This window comes from Pararge aegeria, chromosome 15, assembly GCF_905163445.1.
Source record: "Pararge aegeria chromosome 15, ilParAegt1.1, whole genome shotgun sequence".
NCBI lineage: Eukaryota > Metazoa > Arthropoda > Insecta > Lepidoptera > Nymphalidae > Pararge > Pararge aegeria.
In genome coordinates, this window is record NC_053194.1 from 11079464 (window position 1) to 11098968 (window position 19505).

The following is a 19505-nucleotide window of genomic DNA, read 5'->3' on the forward strand; positions in this document are numbered from 1 at the left end:
AATATAAGATACGCCTGGAAATATACCTCTTATAAGAAAGAGCTGTATGTAAAGCTATGCTCCTGCAGTACGCATCGGTAGGCTTAACGTAAATTATCTTATTATCCAGTGAAAATAAGTAGATACGACTACTTAACGTGAACTTCAAGACATGAGGACAGATACCAGATACTAACCGGAAATAATTTTTATGAAAAACTTTAACAACCGTTGGCCTGAACTCCGTTTTGCGATTAGAAGTTTACCATGCTATCTAAGCATTAAACCGAGAAGTTAAAATGCCCATTTTTTTTTTTAAATAATCGTATACTTAACTTACCACCAGCTCCCTTGCTATAAAATGCCCAACGCGGACTTATTATTTATTATGACCCCGCATGTGTCTCTCAAAAAACACAAAGAGACATTCGAGATTATTACATCTTGCCACGTTTAATTGTGCACAATGGGTAAACAACAAAAGCCGAATTTTACATTCGTAACAGTTGCTAGCAATTCATAAATGCGATGGGTAGATTCGATAAAAGAGCGCGTTAGTTGCGGCTTCGGTTTTGTATTAAATTTGAATGATAAAGCTTGATAAGTTCAGCCCGTTCACAGCACGTGAGTACATGAAGATATATTAATCTAGTTGGGGTTAAATTGTTATTAAAACTATGATTAATGATGCCCGTTAATGGCCCCTAGATTAAGGAGCGGTCTACACGCAACGTTTAAAATCTACGTAGTCCCTTGACGTTGTGGATGAATTTATCTTCATCATGAGAGCGTTAGCTTCGATTATGAGACTATAAATGGGTAGGACGTGGTCCTTGATTCGGTGTAGTAAATTGAGGAATTCCGGCCCTACAAAAATATAATTGACGACTGCGTCATCCGCAACAGAGACGTTGGGTAGACTTATCGGTCATTCGCATGATAAAAATACTAACATACGACCATTTAAAACTATAGCAGCACAGTGCAGAACTAATACTATATTTAAAGACTAGCTGTTACTAGCGACTTCGTCTGCTTTATTTTGGGTTTTAAATATCCCGCGGGAATCTTTAATTTTCCCAAGACATTAGAAGCTTTACCGTTTAATTTATTTTACTAAGATAAATAAAACGGTAAAGCCATGTATAGAAAACAAATGCTACTTTTTAATCCCATTTTGGTAAATTTTACCAGCAGCTTTCCCGGGATAAATATTATCCTATATCCATCTCCAAAATGCAAGCTCAGGCATTCGGTTCAATCTTTGAAAGGTTCAATTTCAAGATTGAGCCGAAAATAGATAGGTAACAAACAAACAGACACCTTTCGCATATAACTATGGATCTTGATTGGTTGTTAGCAAGTTCAACTATGGATAAGAAACGAAGGTTCCAAAAGTAAAATTTTTATTGAAATGAGAACTTAATGAATATAGTGAAAAGTCCATCGTTACGCAATAGCGTAGCGTGGTGGGTCAAAATACTAAAATTATCTTTCCTATTTATGGGAGATTAGGCCTGTGCCGCAGTTGAAAATAAATAAAGTTGCCCATGAAGATAATGATGAAACAGCGCTATTTAATAAATTTAATCTGCCGTATACACAGCATCGAAATTAAAATGTACGTTCTGATACATAACAACAGAAAAAGTAGCGAAATTTAGATTTGATGCTGAATTTCCTGTATAACTTATATGTACCGTAGTAAAATTTACGACCGTGTTTACCTTAAGCCGATATATATTAGTTCATGAGCCTACCGAAAAAAATCCCTTCGTATTAGATAGATGTCTTAGTCACAACTTTCTTTATTATCTATCCCATATGTGGGGTCGTTGGGTCTCGACATTAAATAACAAGACAAGACTTAAGCATTGAAGAAATACTTGTTGTTTTGGTGTCCTGGACTGTACTGTTTGCCTGACGTTAATACTGGGATTTTTTTTGTTGCGTGAATTTCTGCCATTGACGGATCAATGGCAGAAATGTTCTGGTAAGATTATAATCCCAAAGTTAGTAAGTCAATAAAATATCATTCCAAATCCTCTCGGAGAAGTTCCGCTACGCATGAGAGAATTTAGAAGGTCTACGCTTTATCCACTTTGGAATTACGTGATCTATAAGTTTTCATACAGCATTGGTAGACTCGGCGAGGTGGACGGATGACATCAAACAAGCCGCAGGAACTCCGTACGAAATACCAGTGGAAATCTATTGCTTGAAATGATAGTGATGATGATGACGAAATTTTCATTTTCAATTATTGTTGCTGTTCTGGTTACTGAATGTAGCGCGATTAGTGGTTGTATTTTGACGTGGACTCCTAGTGTACGCGTTTGTTTATCATATGAAATCGAATGGAACAGACTCCTCGCGTCTTAGAGGATAATAATTTCTGTTTATAAACCATCAGGCGGTTAACTTTAACGCTACACAACATTTTCTTTGCTCATTACGAGTTAATAAACGTGTGGATCAAAATATTTTGTATATAATGAACATGAAAACCGAAGGTTTGTTTAACTGTTATGATCGTTGGTAGAGAAACATTTTGCTTCTTAGCGCTCCTCATTTAGCGTTCTTTATAATTCTCTGTACTAAATCTCGGTGACTTTTCTTCGGTATTTATCTTCTATAAATAACAATCTGGTTTATAATCTGTCAATCGTCAAGTCTGTCTGTTGTAGTGACTCTACCACCGGTTCGGAAGGCAGATTCTACCGAGAAGAAGCCGGCAAGAAACTTAGCAGTTGCTCTTTTCCAATATCAACAATTTACATTTTACATTTTAAAATTCATTTTTCTATCTTGTGAGAGATAAAAGCGGAGCCGGATGCTTCCAAGCAACCTTGTCATTAAGAAATTCATCAATTGTATAATAACCTCGCTGTAATAAATGTGTTTTAACACATTCTCTAAACTTATGCATTGGTAGGTCCAAAATTACCTTAGCGTAGCTTGTGTTATGGGTACTAAGATGCCTGATGAATATTTTTATGAATTATATACATAAATACTTAGACATACATATAAACACCCAGACACACAAACATTCATGCTCATCATACAAACATTTTCCAGTAGTGGGAATGGAACCCACGGCCCAAGCTCAGAAAGCAGGGTCGCTGCAAACTGCGCCAATCGGGCGTCAATTAAAATTACCGACCTTAGTAAATAACGTTGCAAAGCGAGTATAGTTACAGAACGCTATTTCTATTACTGTCATCAGTGAGTTGAACTTTCCAAGAAGAAGACAAAATATTGTTGTATTACTATAATCATCATCATCATCATATCAACCCATACCGGTCCACTACAGGGCACGGGTCTAATTCTGCAATGAGAAAGGCCGAAGCCCACCACGCCAGTCAAGTGCGGATTGGTGGACTTCACACACCTTTGAGAACATTATGGAAAAATCTCAGGCATGCAGATATCCTCACGATGTTTTCTAGAACCATTAAAGTGATAATTTTATTGCTTAAAATACACATATTCAGGTGCGTGATGGTATTTGAACTCGGCCCCCCAAACGTGAAGCCAGAGTCCTAACCACTAGGCTATCACCGCATATATTACTGTGCTGTTCTATACATAACAGCAAAGATACAAAGTTTTAGGTGAGGGGGTTAATAAAGAACACGGTGCGGTTCGGTGACAAAATAATGTGCAAATTGATACCGCTACAAACGACCCGGACGAAATCAATCGAACGGGTTTTATTGGCGTACGGTATGTTAATATTGCATGTTGTTGCCATTGATATAATATTCAACCGAAGATATTCAGTTTTAACAATTAACTCATACTAAGAGTGTCACTTTTCTAGGTTGCAAAATGTAATCATGAAATTTCACATTTATTTATTTTTGTTTCTGGTCTGGTCTGGTGGGATGAGGCCTTTCGAGGTTATGGCGATTCGACCTTAGACTAACCATAACTTATTGAATAAAAAAAAATCTTAGTGATTAATCAATACACCTATATTTTTAATTAAGGCACCTTTTCGTTGCCATAGGAGCTAAATTACTAGCTTACTTTACATATTGTGTTCTCGTTAAAATTATGTATTCAAATCGTAATAATTAGGATCGATAAAAATTAATTTTCTATAGTGCGTGTTTATTTTTATTGTAAACAAAACCATTACTTATAGATTCGTTTGAACGTTTTATTCCCTCTTGGGTATTCTATATCTATGTGCTACGAAAAAAACGTAACGCCGGGTACTGTAGCGAAAGAGAATTTGATAATAAAATTAGCATAATCAATACCGAAGGCATTGATGCACCCCGCGGCCTGTAATAGTGTATTAAAGTTTATTGGCAAACTTCCATCAGTTTACATGTGTACTTTATGTGCACGGAATTGAAATTAAAGCATTATTTCATGCAAACGACTGCCTATAACGACATTATTTTGATTTAATCAAATGTAAAGTTTAGCTAGTTTAACTCCCAGTTTCTAAAAGGTTGATTTGGTGATCAACCTAATAAAAATAACCTAATAAATACCTGTCAATGTTTTACTAAATTGTAATTGGATTAAAATCTATGCTCATATTATAAATGCGAAAGTGTATTTTTTTATTTGGTTTTTTGTACGTCCTTCCTTAATGCCCCGTAATAACAACCAATCTAATTGATTTTTGGCATATAGTTAGTCGAAAGTATGGAGAGTAACATAGTTTACTGATGATCCTGAAAAACATCACATTACCAAGGACGGTTCAGGATTTTTTTTACAGAAAGTATCGTCCTTCCCTCACGTCCTAAAAATGCAACTAAACGATATATTCACCGCGGGTTACGCCGCTAGTGCTATAATAAATCGCACTTTAATCTATTTTAGTATACTTTGCACGTTATTAATATATTAAAAAGTTAGTTTTTTAGCACCAATACTCATTCACTGCTGTTTATATAACTCGATGTTTAGAAACTGGGGATAGACTTGATTATTGTTACGACCTCGTTTGTTTGCATGTAAACAAGGTGCATAATTGATGCAGCTTTTTTAAAATAAGTTTTATGGATACCATAAAATGTTATGTGCTATGTTATAGGGTTTACCTAACTTTGGACTACCATTTTTAAACATATTCATGTAATTTTACTTCAGTGTTACACATTAAGACCTCCTTTCTTATATAAGAGCAAAAACCCTCTGCATGATTCTCCAATGCGGGTTAGCGGGCTTTAACGATAATTTGCACAATATGTTCGGGATAAAAAGTGGGACCAATAGTTTAACATAAGGATGGATGTCTATCGCCATTTTACTATATTTCTTCAGAGAATAATCACATAAAAATGTTCTCTCGTCATTCGTTGTCGAAAGTGCAACGAGGCAGATACATAGCACGTACTTATTACAACCTAATTAATAACGATGATATTAGTAGTGTAACAAACACTCTATTGTCAAAGAAAAATATAATATATTTTTAATTATTTCCTTCAGGGAGTTAATCGTTTGTTTGAAGGTCTGCCATTTTTCGTGCTATATGAAAGCAACGTGTACGTAAGAAATACCGGTTTCACAGTTCTTGAAAATACTCCCCAAATCGGTGAAACAGGGGTGGAAAATTGTAATGAAAGTATTTAGTTTTTTAACTTAACTTGCATCTGCTTTTATCTTTGACTGTAGCGTGTTTTCTGGGGATTGGCATAGGCGGAGAATTTTGTGATCTGACGGGATATCAGTAATTCTACGCAGATAATGTGCTAATGCTGGTCAATACGTACATATATTATTCGTATAAGGGACCTAAGTATGAGTATAACTCGAAGTAAATAATATTATTGAAAGATACTTGTACAATAGTAGATTGACATACTACACCCTAGCAACTCTAATCTAGGCCAGTGTATGTCTGATACGACTGTACTCTACAGGATGCACACAATACAATTACTTACTATACACATTTATATTTAACAGGGTATGCAGCCGACTGAGCTTTAGACGATATTGCATAGATACAACCTGTAGTCCGCGAAAATCCATTATAAGCATGTTACTTATTATTAATAGGTATATGCGACTTGTGACTATATACTCTACTGATATTATAAACGTCAAAGTTTGCATGGATGTTTGTTACTCAATCCCGGCAAAATGTAGTGGTAGTAGTTTAAAGATGTAGGTACTAGAAATAAGAAATTCTTAGTTCACTGAAAGACCATGACCTGGATTTAAATGAAGGATCCCTTTTAAAAACAAAGGCTAAGTAAAAATGGATATAATAACCCATATTTCACGGTCAGTAGGTATATACTAGTACTACATAGCTCAATTTAATTAAGAAAGAGTAATTTAAACACCATGTGTAGTAGCAGAAATTTCGTAAATGTCTCAGCTTTAATTAATAGCAAAGTTGGATGTTGAGGCATTTACATTTCAAAATATTTTGCAAGATCACGAAATTCATTTAACCTTGAGATAAGGATATTACTAATGCCCGAGTCTCGACGATTTTGCAAGTCATCTCTTTAACCTGGAGAGGTATGAACGTTTTTTTGCCCACTGAATTTAATCCCTGAATCTTAATATTTTACACTGTCATGATTTACATTATCGCATGCCATATTACTACGATAATCCTAAAATTACAGAATAATAGTTTTCACATACACATGTTATTATATTATTCTAAATGACCCTTAAGATATTATAATATTATAAATAAAATGTATATGTTAAGCAATTTTATCTACAGATCACGAGCTGTACCAGTCCACAGTTATGTAATTGGTGGTTCTAATTCCCGTGCCTTGTAGAGCGGTTAAGCCTTCGATGCCTGTTGTTATTACTAACATGCGATTGTTATGGTTAGAGCCCACCAACCTGTATAAGAGTGGTGTGGTGGGTCTATGCTTTTAAACCTGAGAAGTGGTGGTATGTTCATGATATTTACGATGATGATGATTCTAAGATCCTGATCCTTAGATTTCACATTTACTAATTAAAACGTCAATACTATTGGTAGGAATAGTCAATTGATGAATGACGGCCGACTGGTGCAACGGGCAGCGACCCTGCTTTCTGAGTCCAAGGCCGTGAGTTCGATTCCTACAACTGGAAAATGTTTGTGTGATGAACATGAATGTTTTTCAGTGTCTGGGTGTTTGTCTGTATATTATAAGTATTTATGTATATTATTCATAAAAATATTCATCAGTCAGTACCCATTACACAAGCTACGCTTACTTTGGGACTAGATGGCGATGTGTGTATTGTAGTATATTTATTTATTTATATTCATTTACTGATTTGACTCTACTTTCTCCTCCGTAAGGATTAAAATTAAGTCGACAATATGCATAAATTATAATTGTAGTTCACAATACGTATGTAGATGCTTAGAGATTCAATCAAGGGTAACAGGAAATGGGAGGATCATCCCTTTAAAATATGGGTAAGCTTACGTAAATTCTCTTAAGACTAGTTAATAATTCATATTGTAATCGAATGAAGTGCTGTAGAACATGTAAATAATTAATTCATGCACCACCTTAGTGGATTAGATCTGATTTCAATATTCACATAGAAAATCAGGCATGTATTTTTAATATTTTCGGAAGTGATCAAGTATGATGGTACTAATATTAACTGATTTTAATCTTTTGCACATAGTGTGTAGGTATTAAAAAAAAAAATGATTTTTTCTCAGAGTACACAATCAAATACTATGTTTATTACATTTAAATGGAATGTATCTAAAAAGGTCTATGGAATTGGGTGTTTGTCGAACCCTGTTTTTACTCACGTTACATCTAAGAAGGCCCAAAACTTCACTATATCTTTAAACTATAATAGAATAGAATAGAAAAACGTTATCGCAACCCAACACAATAGGAAAAATATAAGTTATGAAAGCTAGGCAGTAGTGAAGTAAATTAATGTAGCTCCGATGAAGGAGGTATGGATCTGAACAAACCCTCAATAGTAAAGAAACGCAAAAATAGGTAAAAAAAAAAAAAAAAACTTAACCTTAAATTACATTAATAAGCATTTTTGTTTATTTCACCAAAATTCCAACTATCAATCTCGAGGGGATATTTACAAGATAAAACTAAAGCACGACCATGACCTTGTTATAACAGTGTTATTTAGTTTTTATATATTACGCATACAAACATAGACATCTAGCCCTAAAGTAAGCCTAGCGTGTGTATGGGTGCTACAATGACTGATAAATATTGGAATATATGAATAATATACAAAAATACTTTTTCTATACAGATAAACACACGGACACTGAAAAACGTTTCGTGTTCACTACACAAACATTTTTCAGTTGTGGGAATCGAATCTATAGCCTAGGACTCAGAGAGCAGGGTAACTGCCCACTGCGCCAATCGGACGTCTATTGATCATTTTAAACTTAAAAAAAATTATATGTAGCTTAATAGAATTGTTTTGCCGTTTCATAAAATAAATAAAAGAAGTTTAATAGTAGTAGGCCCGAATTATACTCGTAGACCGGCAATGTATCTAGAGTTACTCCTTAAAAGTAATCAATCTCGTACAGAGCAAAATAACTTGTAAGGAACTCGGAGTCGAAACAACATTCATATTAATTTGGCGGAGCCAGTCCATTCTCATCTGCACTACAAACTTAGACAATTACGTCATAGTGCACGTAATACCACAAATTCAAGTTTACTGACCTAATAAATTTATTGTGCCATAACTAGCTGTATTAGTGAGTTATGCTTCGCTTCAGCTCACTGTTTCATTCGCTGAGAACTTTATGAACGGTTTTGATGATAAATGAGTAATTGGGTTATATTTCTCTGTATTTGTCTGTATTTTAATTTTGGTCCTTTTTGGTACACTACTGTTACACCACGAGTTACAGATATATGTCGAACTTCCTGGTGTAGGTTGTGGTGTCATATGTCTCGGGTACAATCTATATAAAGATAATAACGTAGGTTCTTATATACACTGTATAGAAGTTGTCTAAATAAAGTATAGAATAGATATAATAATAACGGGTGCTGCATCAGAAGGACGTGATAGTTTCTATATATCCAGCCGTTTACTATAGCTTTCAAAAAGATTCGTTTTCTCGGACTACCCTTCCAAAATAATTATTTCCAATTGATTAAAATTGTATCTCTACCGTAGAGTAGGTAAGTATAGGTAGGTATGTAAGTTAGGTAGTATAGGTATTAAGTGTTTAAGTAGGTACAATGTGGCTTAAGTGGCTTGAATTGTAACAGGTTGTATATTGTAACAATGGCAATTTTGGAATTTATCATTTCTGTTTTTTTTTGTCTGGTTGATGGGAGGCTTCGGCCTTGGCGACCTTGACGACCTTCACGACCCTACCCACAAAGACATGTCACAATGTTATTCACCATTCCAGCTCTGTTATGAGAATAGAAGTTCTCGTAACAGAGCTGGAATGGTGAATAACATTGTGACATGGCAATTTTGGAATTTATCATTTCTGTTTTTTTTTGTCTGGTTGATGGGAGGCTTCGGCCTTGGCGACCTTGACGACCTTCACGACCCTACCCACAAAGACATGTCACAATGTTATTCACCATTCCAGCTCTGTTATGAGAATAGAAGTTCTCGTAAAAACTAAAACTGTTTTCACAATATTTTTGTGCTACTTTTCGATTATAAATCTGACTTCCATTTATTTTTTATCATTTAATTTGTAAACATAAAATCATTCGTTGTAGATTAAGCGTGCTACAATTATTCTTGTAAATGAAAAACAATATATTAGCTGTCATACAGCCGAACCATGTCGAGCGGCTGTATGACGGCTGATATATGTCTTATAAGAATGTTACCACAATAGAAAACTTCCTTTTATGATCAACCCCATGTAATAAGCCTCTGTTAATAAAAACTTCGCACAGTAAACAATAACAAAGAACTTCATAACAATAAGTTATGGCGCTGTCCGACTACACATAGCATTTTTTTACGAAGATAAATACGTAAGGAAAGAGAACAACCGAAAAATAGCCATTCCAATGTTTTCGGGGTCTGTGGCCAATGATAAGGTAATTAAACACTATAATATAATACAAATCATCATCACCATCATATCAACCCATCACCGAATCACTACAGAGCACGGGTCTTCTACCATAATGAGAAGCGGTTAAGGCCGTAGTCCACTACGCTAGCCCAGTATGGATTGGGGGTCTCCACACGTCTTGGATAATATTAGGAATCTCAGGCACGCAGGTTTCCTCACGATGTTTTCCTTCACCGTTGTAGCAAGTGATATTTTAATTACTTAAAACGCTCATAACGGATTCGGAGTCAGCCTCATGGAAGTGAAGTCGAGCTCCTGCCGTGACCGAATGCGCTACCACGGCTTTATAATACAAATAAATACTATTAAATATATAATGCTTTAGGTACCAGAAGCGGTGATAGCCCAGTGGTTAGGACTTCGGCTTCACTTTTTTTTTTTTATACAGAGAAAATGCCTGACCACTCCGTTGGGGAAACGGAGTAGTTATGTGGGACTTGCACCCACTAAAAACTGTGTTTCCCTCGATAGCCCTATAAGTGAGAGCACGGGGTTCACTTGCGTATTCACCGCACTCTCGCCAAGGTTTTGACCCCCCAGTGCGTGGCGGGTCCTATCATCACTGGCCTGATCGCTGCCAAATCCTCCAGAGAGGCCTGCACTACACGGCACGCGGCTTCACTTTAAAGGGTCAACTTCGAATGAAAAGGTGCGTGCTGGGGCACCTAAACTTTTGGGAGTTATGTGTGTTTTAAGCAACTAAATATCACTTGCTTCAACGGTCAAGGAAAACATCGTGTAGAAACGTGCGTGCCGGAATGTTCTACATAATGTTGTGTGAAGTTAACCAATATGCACTTGGCCAGGGTGGCAGACTACGCCCTCAACCCTTCATTCTAAGAGGAGACCCGCACTGCTGTAGTGGGCCTGAAATAGATTGATTGATAGGTACCAGTGTGGAACTTCTAGAAGTAGTTTAGCGTTTTGGAAAGTTGAATCAATACAAGTAAGAGTTATTACAGCATTTCAAGTTATTATAAGCAAAAATATTGTAAAATAACATATTATGTACCAAAAAAAGATGACTAAAAAACCACCGCATCATTAAATCTATAAAGCAACTAAGACAATATTTTGATATGTATGCGTTGCGTAGCTTTAACACTTCTTTTATTTTAATTAAAATGCTTATAGACCCTAACAAAAATATTTTATGCTTAAATCGGTTTGATGTGAAACCACAAAGAGACACGTCACTAGCAAGTATCTCAGAAAATACTGCTAGCCTAGGTAGTATTTTGTCCTTTATAGATATAAAGCATTCTCTATCTCACAACAAACTCTTAAAGATACTATTTCGTAAGAATCTCCTTGATGTGCAAAAGGTCTCATAAGGGAGAGACATGGTGAATCACACATTATTCAAAACATGGCCACGCTTCGTATACTTTCTATTTCCGTGTAATAAATTGTAACAGTCTTCTCAGCAACTTCGCAGTGTAAAGTTTCTGAAAACTGTTGACAGCGGCAGTTATTTTCGGCAACCAACTAACTAGCTGAAAGAATAACATCTATGCCCATCAAAAACTAATTTTGTGAAAGTAATTCCAACTCGAGTTTCCAGTTCAGAAATGCGAGCTTCGTTAGTTTAAACTAATTTGGAACCTTTTATTAATTTGTGGTTTGTTTTGACTTTTGATTTAAATAACATTCTCACAAGTTTAATTATTTTTTCTATAAATTAGTTTGGATAATTATTTTATTTAATAATAATAGCAAGAATAATATAATGCTGATATTCAAAATTATTTATGAACTCTTGTGTAATTCAGTAATGTTACTGCCAAGTCGTAAATGGTTATGCTACATCGTAATTATTAGTAGAATTTGAGCTTTTTGTTACACAGCTCGTCCAGGGAAGTACTACTGATTGCTTATGCTAAGTAGCATTGCTATGTCTGAAGGGCTTGCTAGCGGGTGTAATAACCTTACGCCTCAGGTTAATGATTAAAGCGCGTCACTTTGTGTGTTCTTTGCACGCACTGCGAGTGACGCTCTGTTTATAGGCGATGGGCCTATACGTGGGCATATTCGTATGAAGACCATCTGCTTGGCCGTCAGTTATCACTACAAAAACAATTAAGGTGTCTAAAAAATGTTATAAAACATTATTAAAGATTTATTAACATCTTGTCCAAACTAAATATTGTTGAGAGTTCTTAAATGGTTTCAATGCTCCCAGGCAATGCTTATGAAAACTTGCTTAACATTGTTTTATAACATGTTATAAGTAATTGGATCCTAGGACATTTTACCTAATGTTATATGGCGAATGTAAAGTTTTGTAATATTACTTAGTTTGATATCAGAGATATTAAATATCTAAAAATTTGGTTGCGTTTTCTACAATTTTTGACAAATTTGTCAAAATCACTGTGTTAATCAACAAAATCACTGTTCACTCAAATAACGAACAGCTAATAATGTCGATGTGGTAAGAGAAGGGTAGGGGACTATGGCTTAGATTCGGAACCAAAACACCCCAATCATTAAATAGTGCCAGTATAAATAAATACACAGAGGAAAAATAAATACTTGGGGATCTTTTAGTCACAGTCATGGTTCATCTCGCAGTTAGTTTTGCTGGGAGCATATACGCGAATTTATGATAGACGAACTGGCAACAGTATTTCCTGTGTATTACTACTACATACAAACACATCGGCCCAACATGATGAGTATAGGCAAATCCTTCAGTTGGAAGAAGCTTTTAGCCCAGCAGTGGACTGTTATAGGCTATTGAAGAATGAAAAAGTCGTATTATAGTATTAAGGAATACGTTCGCGATAAAAATGCTTGGTTGTAAATTATTGTTCTAACCAGATTGCTTCTGTAATAGTTTTAAGTGACAATGTGATATGGTGATAAAAACAACTGGCTAAGTTTGTTGTGGGCTTCTTCATAGACCAGGGCGCGTTTGGATCCCTCGTAGCTTTAATATTAAGTTGACGAATTTAGTCATCGCCATCATTTCACTTCTATGTTTTATTTTACAAGTAATGTACGCATCAAAAGTGCCATATATGTGCCTATTTGTATAAAGAAATATTTGACTTTGACTTTGAAATAAATATTTTGCTTTCATAGTCACGTAAAACACTCTTATATCTTTCTAAATTGTGATCAGTAAAGTTACAATGACCACATGGCGTATCGTTAAAATTAAATCTTTAATGACACAATGAATTACCAGCGTTATCACCGCTAAGGAAAATATACTAACGTTACGTCCCCATAATGGGACTTATTACAGCTTTTTTATTTATTAACTTTGATACTGACCGTAAAAGTATCACATTAAGTATATTATTTGGCACCCTAAAAAGCATTATGGAGGTTCGTAACTAAATGGGTTGTTATTAAAGAGTAAAATTTACCCAATTTGAATTTAGTATAATGTATACAGTTTTGAAGTGTAATACACAGATTTCAGAACATATAGAATCCTCATACATTGCGTCTAAAAACAGTGAAAATGTCTCACTTTACATCTGCGGAATTTTGCTAGCTCACAAGCTTTACCCATTTTATAGTAAAGGTTTAGAACATTAGATGTAAAATTATTACTGCCAACTGCTAAATGGAATGACGTGACTAACCGCCTAGCCTGTTCGAGAAACACTACAAAAGTGATGTTTTAATGTTTTAATATTAGTTGTGTACACGGTTCACGGTCTATATGTTCCTAATTCTGTGGTTGAATTTTACGCTATATCAAGGTTTGTTTACAAATAATGTTTTTAAGGTTCATTTCAGGTAATTAACTCCAGTCATAAGTAGTTATTTAATTTAATTAATTGTCAATTTATCGCTTCACTTGCAATCTTACCTGATGGTCAGTGAGGCCATACTGCGGTGTCTTACTTACTAAATTTTCGTCTTACATGCGACCACTCACAAACATCTTGCATTGAACAAACAAACAGACGGTCTTGTCATTGGCAGCATGGGCACAAATTATATCACCACCTTGTCGCAATTCGGACGCTGCATTGGCCTTGATTTTAAGGGGTGTCTTCACGACTTCGTATTTGAACGCTTGATAGTGTTTATGCACGTAGCATATTTATTTTTTATTTATTTATAAAACTTTATTGCATAATATATGAAATACACACAAGAACACTTAGATTAAGATAATTATGTGCAAAAGACGGCCTTATCACTAAAAGTGATCTCTTCCAGGCTACATTAACTAATGACATAAGGCAATGAGAGACGGGAAATCGCAATTGTAATCATATAATTACATAGATTTACACACAAAAACACAAAAAAATACAAAAACAGTGCAATAAAATAATAAATGTAATAATATATATAAATATATATACATAAATACACATACATACACATATAGTATTAACATATCTACTAGCATAATTCTCACACCAGGCTATTTCTAAGCCAATTGAGATATTCTTTATTCTCAAGGTACTAAGCCAGGAACGGTCATAAAATGGGTCATATAAAAATGTAATACCGTAAGACATTAAAGCACTAAATTATTATCATGATAAATGAGGCCATGAGAGCCAGAGTGGCCTAACTACTTAAACAATAGTTTTCAGTAGTAAGGAAAAAAGAGAAGCCCATATTTCAAATAATTGTAACTTTAGAAAATATTTATATTTTATTGTTTTTTATTGCCTAAGTCTCTTCATATGTTATATTCTTTGTTTTTTAGGACCTATGTCAATCCTAGGTACCATTATTATTATTATTTTTTATAGATAGGCCACTCTGGCATTTGGGGTTTAAGATTAATTTAAAAAAATAAGCAGTTAGTCCAAAGTATTTATTATAATAAAAGTATCCTTACATTAATAAACCTTCCTTATAAGCATCAATCACTATCTATTACTTCATCTTCCACATGCAAATCATTACCTACCGAAGCACTATCCTTAATATTATTATAAAAATCATGAAGTACCGGGGGAATGTATTGAAGAAGTTCCACCAAATCCTTTTTTTTCTCCACACTTATTTGTCTACCCAATGGATACAAAAGATCAAGCTGTAAATTAGCTATGGCAATAGAATTTCTTTTTTTCAAGTCCACACTTTCAAACAGGACCTCTTCATTATTTGAATATTTAAAAAATATTGTGAATGGGTAGTTCTTGTGGTACAGGAGCCACTGAATATTTAGCCACTTTACTTTTGATTTCTCTGCAGTGACTTTTCGATTGGTTATATTATTCTCCAATTTTTTGGTTGAATAGAAATCTTCTTTGGCCATTTTTATAATTTGAAAGGGTTTTTTCTTTCTTGCAGTCTTTATTACTTCAATCCAATCATCAGGTACGAAAATATTCTGAAAATATTTTTTCTTTTTTTCTATTAAGCCAAAGTCCTGATCACACGCCAAATAAGAATGACCGCTTACAAAAAATTTATGGTCAATATTTTCCACAACATAGTCTGGATGACTAATAATATATTGACAAAGAGTGGCCATTTTTATATTGCGATTTTGGCCACCACATTGGTCAGAATATAAAATTAACCTTTTGGTCTTAACATTTTCTTTAATGTATCGCAATAAACAAGAGCCTATCTCCTGTGGTCCTCTAGAGGCTACAGTCTCATCCCATACACACATTGTTGCGTTGTCATTTGCAGCATCATGTATACCTAGTACATACGTCCACAGCTGCCTTTTATAATAACACACTCCCGTTGACACTACTGGAGTAGGCAATGTTTTCATTAGGTCGAATACAATGACAGTGACATCTAAGTCTTCTTTAGCAAGGTTTTTATCTTTCTTGTAATTATCTTTCGCACTGTCAGCTTTTGAGAGGTGTAACTTTTTTTGTAACTCAAGCTGGTACTTTTCTTCTAGTGAATGAGCTGCATCTATCTTAATCTTCAAATTGTCACATTTCTTGCATGAATCGGATACAGGTGCATGGAATGATAAATTAAATTGTTCATTAAATATTTTCCGGAACATAAAATCGGATACCTTTTCTGACTCAGAAATATTATCACAGTACATGGAATACATTTTTGGTAAACTTAGATCTGGAGCTAAGAACCTTCTGTTCATACTCTTGTGTAGTGTGTAGTGTGATTCATACTTAGGAAATTTATCAATAAATGTTTTTACTTTTTGAACTTTTTCTTCAGATGTCTTATTGACAGGAACATGCTTTCCTCTTCTATCAATAGGTGGTGTAGGAATGGACAATTTTGTTTTTAAAACTCTGGATATTCTTCCATCAGATACTGCAAAAACTTTTTTAAAGAATTCTTTACATACCGTAGTATACAAACCATCGGAATTTGGAATAGTATATACTCGGGTATTGGAGCGTCTAGACTCAGTTTGTCGGCGATCAGTGAGAAAAGAGCATCTTTTTTTAGGTAACACTTTTACCAATGAAAATAAGTAAGATGACTGCAAAGTAAAACTTTCCATGGCATAAAACCTATCGAAGAGTGCTTTTTGCTGTGCAGCACCAACTTTATCGTGGCATTTTAGTCCACATCTACATGGTATATCTGTGTTTATATTTTTCGAAGGTACAGTTTTGCCTTTTGCATTCACATATTCCTCACCTCTCGCGCGTTTTGCCTTGCGTATATTCTTTTTCCACTTATGTGGCTGTCGAACTCGCTTTCTTGGCTTCCGTTGCTCTTGGTCGTTTTGAGGGTCTTGGTTGTTTTGAGAGTGGTTATCTTCTAAAATATCAATTAGATCCAAGGGAGTTGGCGATGGCGATCTGGATGGTAAATACTCAGAGCCTGAATCTTGATATGGGTCTTCCTCATCCACTCCGAAGATATCTGAAAGTAAAGTAATTTGCTTACGAAATAGTAGACTGACAAAATTAGTTACAACACTCAATTGACTGACAATTTTTCTTATCAAAATCATGTTTTGCTTACCTTGCATTGTGTTTTCTATGTTACTAGAGGTTCCAGCTTCCATGTTATCCATTTTAAGCCATTAATTGCAAGAAAAACCTTCGTTCAACATTAAAAACAATCACGCGGCAAACTATGACAGTTTGGCCTAACGTCAAAGAAATGTCAATTTAATTAGTATTGCCATAGTGCAAAAATGGCCTAACTCATTTAGGCCACTATAGCGCTACCAAACTTTTAAAATTTCTGATAGGCTGTGGTAGTAATACTAATTCCATCTATGAAAACAATATTGAACTAATTTTAGGCCACTGTGGCGCTATGACTTTTGCCGTTTAGAGCAGTTTTTTGAATTAAAATCAGTATTGAAAAAATGACAGTTAGGCCACTCTGGCTCTCATGGCCTCAAATATAAAAACGAGGGATTCAGATTATTAAAAATTCATTTTGTAGCCGTAGTCACGTGGTTATCCCGCGAGTTTGTAGCTAGTGAATCTATTTGTACGAAATGTTGATATAGTGAGCGGGGTTGCAAACTTTTGATCCCCTGACATAAATCTCCATCAGAAAATAGGGTGGGACGTAACCGGCTTAAGCTTAGCTGTTACTAGCACCGTACCTTGCTTATAAACGCCACTAGATGATACACTCGACTTTGTTTGTATAAAACAGTTTGTTTAGCTGTTTGTCTAGATGAATATGCCTAATAAACAAGTTGATTTTAAACTTATTTTATAAACGCATAACAATTGAGCTAAGTTGTAAACCCTTTGAATTGATATTTTTTATTAGTAACTAGCTCCAAATTCAGTACAGTTGATTAGTTATTATTAGTTTTGAGGTTATATATATCAGCATTGAAAACTGCATAGGTACTTTTTTTTTTATTTTTCCATATTTCACCCTCCGGAAATAAGTATCTCTATGATAAAGAATCCTACGACTTCAGGATCTAGTATATTTGAGTGCCAAATTTTATTAAAATTCGTTCAATTGTGTGAGTATATTTTCGTATACAACTGAGTAACAAACATCCAAATTCTTTCAGAATATCTGGGTCTCTAAGCCTCAGTGGCACCAGGTTTTATTTCCAAAAACTGATTGACCAAAATACTAAGCAAAAGGGGTGTGGGTTTGAGAAGAACATCCGGGCCGAAGAACCAGCGACAATGGTTTAATCAAAGCACCCATTCATTAAAGTAATTAAAATATCACTTGCTTCAACGGTGAAGGAAAACATCGTCAGGAAACCTGCATGCCTGAGAGTTCTACATAATGTTCTCAATGGTGTATGGAGTACACCAATCTGCACTGGGCCAACATGGTGGACTACGGCCTTAACCCCATCTCGTTGTGGGAGGGGACCCGTGCTCTGTAATGGGCCGTTAATGGGTTGATGTGAAGATGACCCGTTCATTTTTCAGAGCTGTCCAAGGTTCAGGTTGCCAGATTGCGCCGCCTAACAGAGTCACTTAAAGAAGAAGAAGAGTTTCTTGCACATATTTAAATACAATACTGTGATTTAAACTAAGATTTTCGTGGTTTATCAACTTTTCTTAAATATGGTTCAATGGGTACATACCACTTTCGCGTTTTTTGCGTATTGAAAGTGGGAAGTCGAATTCTGCTCGTGACATCCAACTTGACTTCTCGTATCTCCGCAGTCCTGTCGTGACCACGATCCATGCAACTGGGTCGAAATGTCGACAAATCTCAAAATATTATTTTTGTATGCAGCCGTTGAACTATTTTAAGAAATTATGATATGAGTTTGTTACGAGCTCACGCAATACAATCTATGAGAATATAATAAGATCGGTTGTTTACTATAAAAAGTAATATTTTTAATAATATATTATTTGTATTATGCTATGAATGTCCGTTATACCTCACTGGATGAGCTGCGAGAGATCTCAGTCATCTGCTGAGAATCTATAATATTACTTCATATTAATCGAGACATAAGTAGTTACTCTAAAATAGAAGTTTTGAGAGAATTATCGGCGAATCGGCTGGTTTCAAATAGCGGCAGGATAAAAGTAGGATTATAATAGATTTAACTCTAATACTGTCCCCTATTTATATACCAGTACTAATGTTTTGTAATAATAATGGAACTGGCTATTTATTTTCGAAATTCTGACGCAAATATTGTTTCATATTTCGTCCCCTATATCGGGTAAACAGATTTGTATCATCGCTAGTAATCTTATTCCTTTAGTCAGCTAATCTGAGCTAAGTATTTTGTATTGTATTTACTGTGGGAGAAAAATAACAGTTTTACTTTATAGTAATATTATTTTACCGAGGGAGAGCTTTATCCACGTACATTTTCATAGTTGTAAAGAATAATATTGCTTGGAAATTCTGACTTCGGTTGATTCAATGACAACATTCTGGTTTCCTGAATATGTTATAAAAGTTAGCTTGTCTCCCTCAATTCGACGGCCGATTGGCGCAGTTTGCAGCGACCCTGCTTTCTGAGCCCAAGGCCGTGGGTTCGATTCCCACTACTGGAAAATGGTTGTGTTATGAGCATGAATGTGTTTCAGTGTCTGAGTGTTTATGTATATAA

At 35.0% G+C, this 19505-nt stretch overlaps 1 protein-coding gene across 1 annotated transcript; it reads right to left on the bottom strand.

Annotated features, from left to right (window-relative positions):
• Nucleotides 1–14789: 14789 nt before the first annotated feature.
• Nucleotides 14790–17323, bottom strand: LOC120629859. The gene is made up of 2 exons (XM_039898931.1): nucleotides 16952–17323; nucleotides 14790–16849 (listed from the first exon to the last, which is right to left on the bottom strand). The coding sequence occupies exons 1-2, from the start codon at nucleotides 17001–17003 to the stop codon at nucleotides 14898–14900; spliced, it is 2004 nt and encodes a 667-aa protein (XP_039754865.1). The 5' UTR covers nucleotides 17004–17323; the 3' UTR covers nucleotides 14790–14897.
• Nucleotides 17324–19505: the final 2182 nt, after the last annotated feature.

What these genes read in the sequence shown, in the direction of transcription:
- LOC120629859 (XM_039898931.1), bottom strand. Translation starts at nt 17,003, where the DNA reads ATGGATAACATGGAAGCTGGAACCTCTAGTAACATAGAAAACACAATG. An exon ending in CATAGAAAACACAATGCAAG is followed by an intron (nt 16,850 to 16,951) that starts GTAAGCAAAACA and finishes CTTTACTTTCAG; the next exon opens with ATATCTTCGGAGTGGATGAG.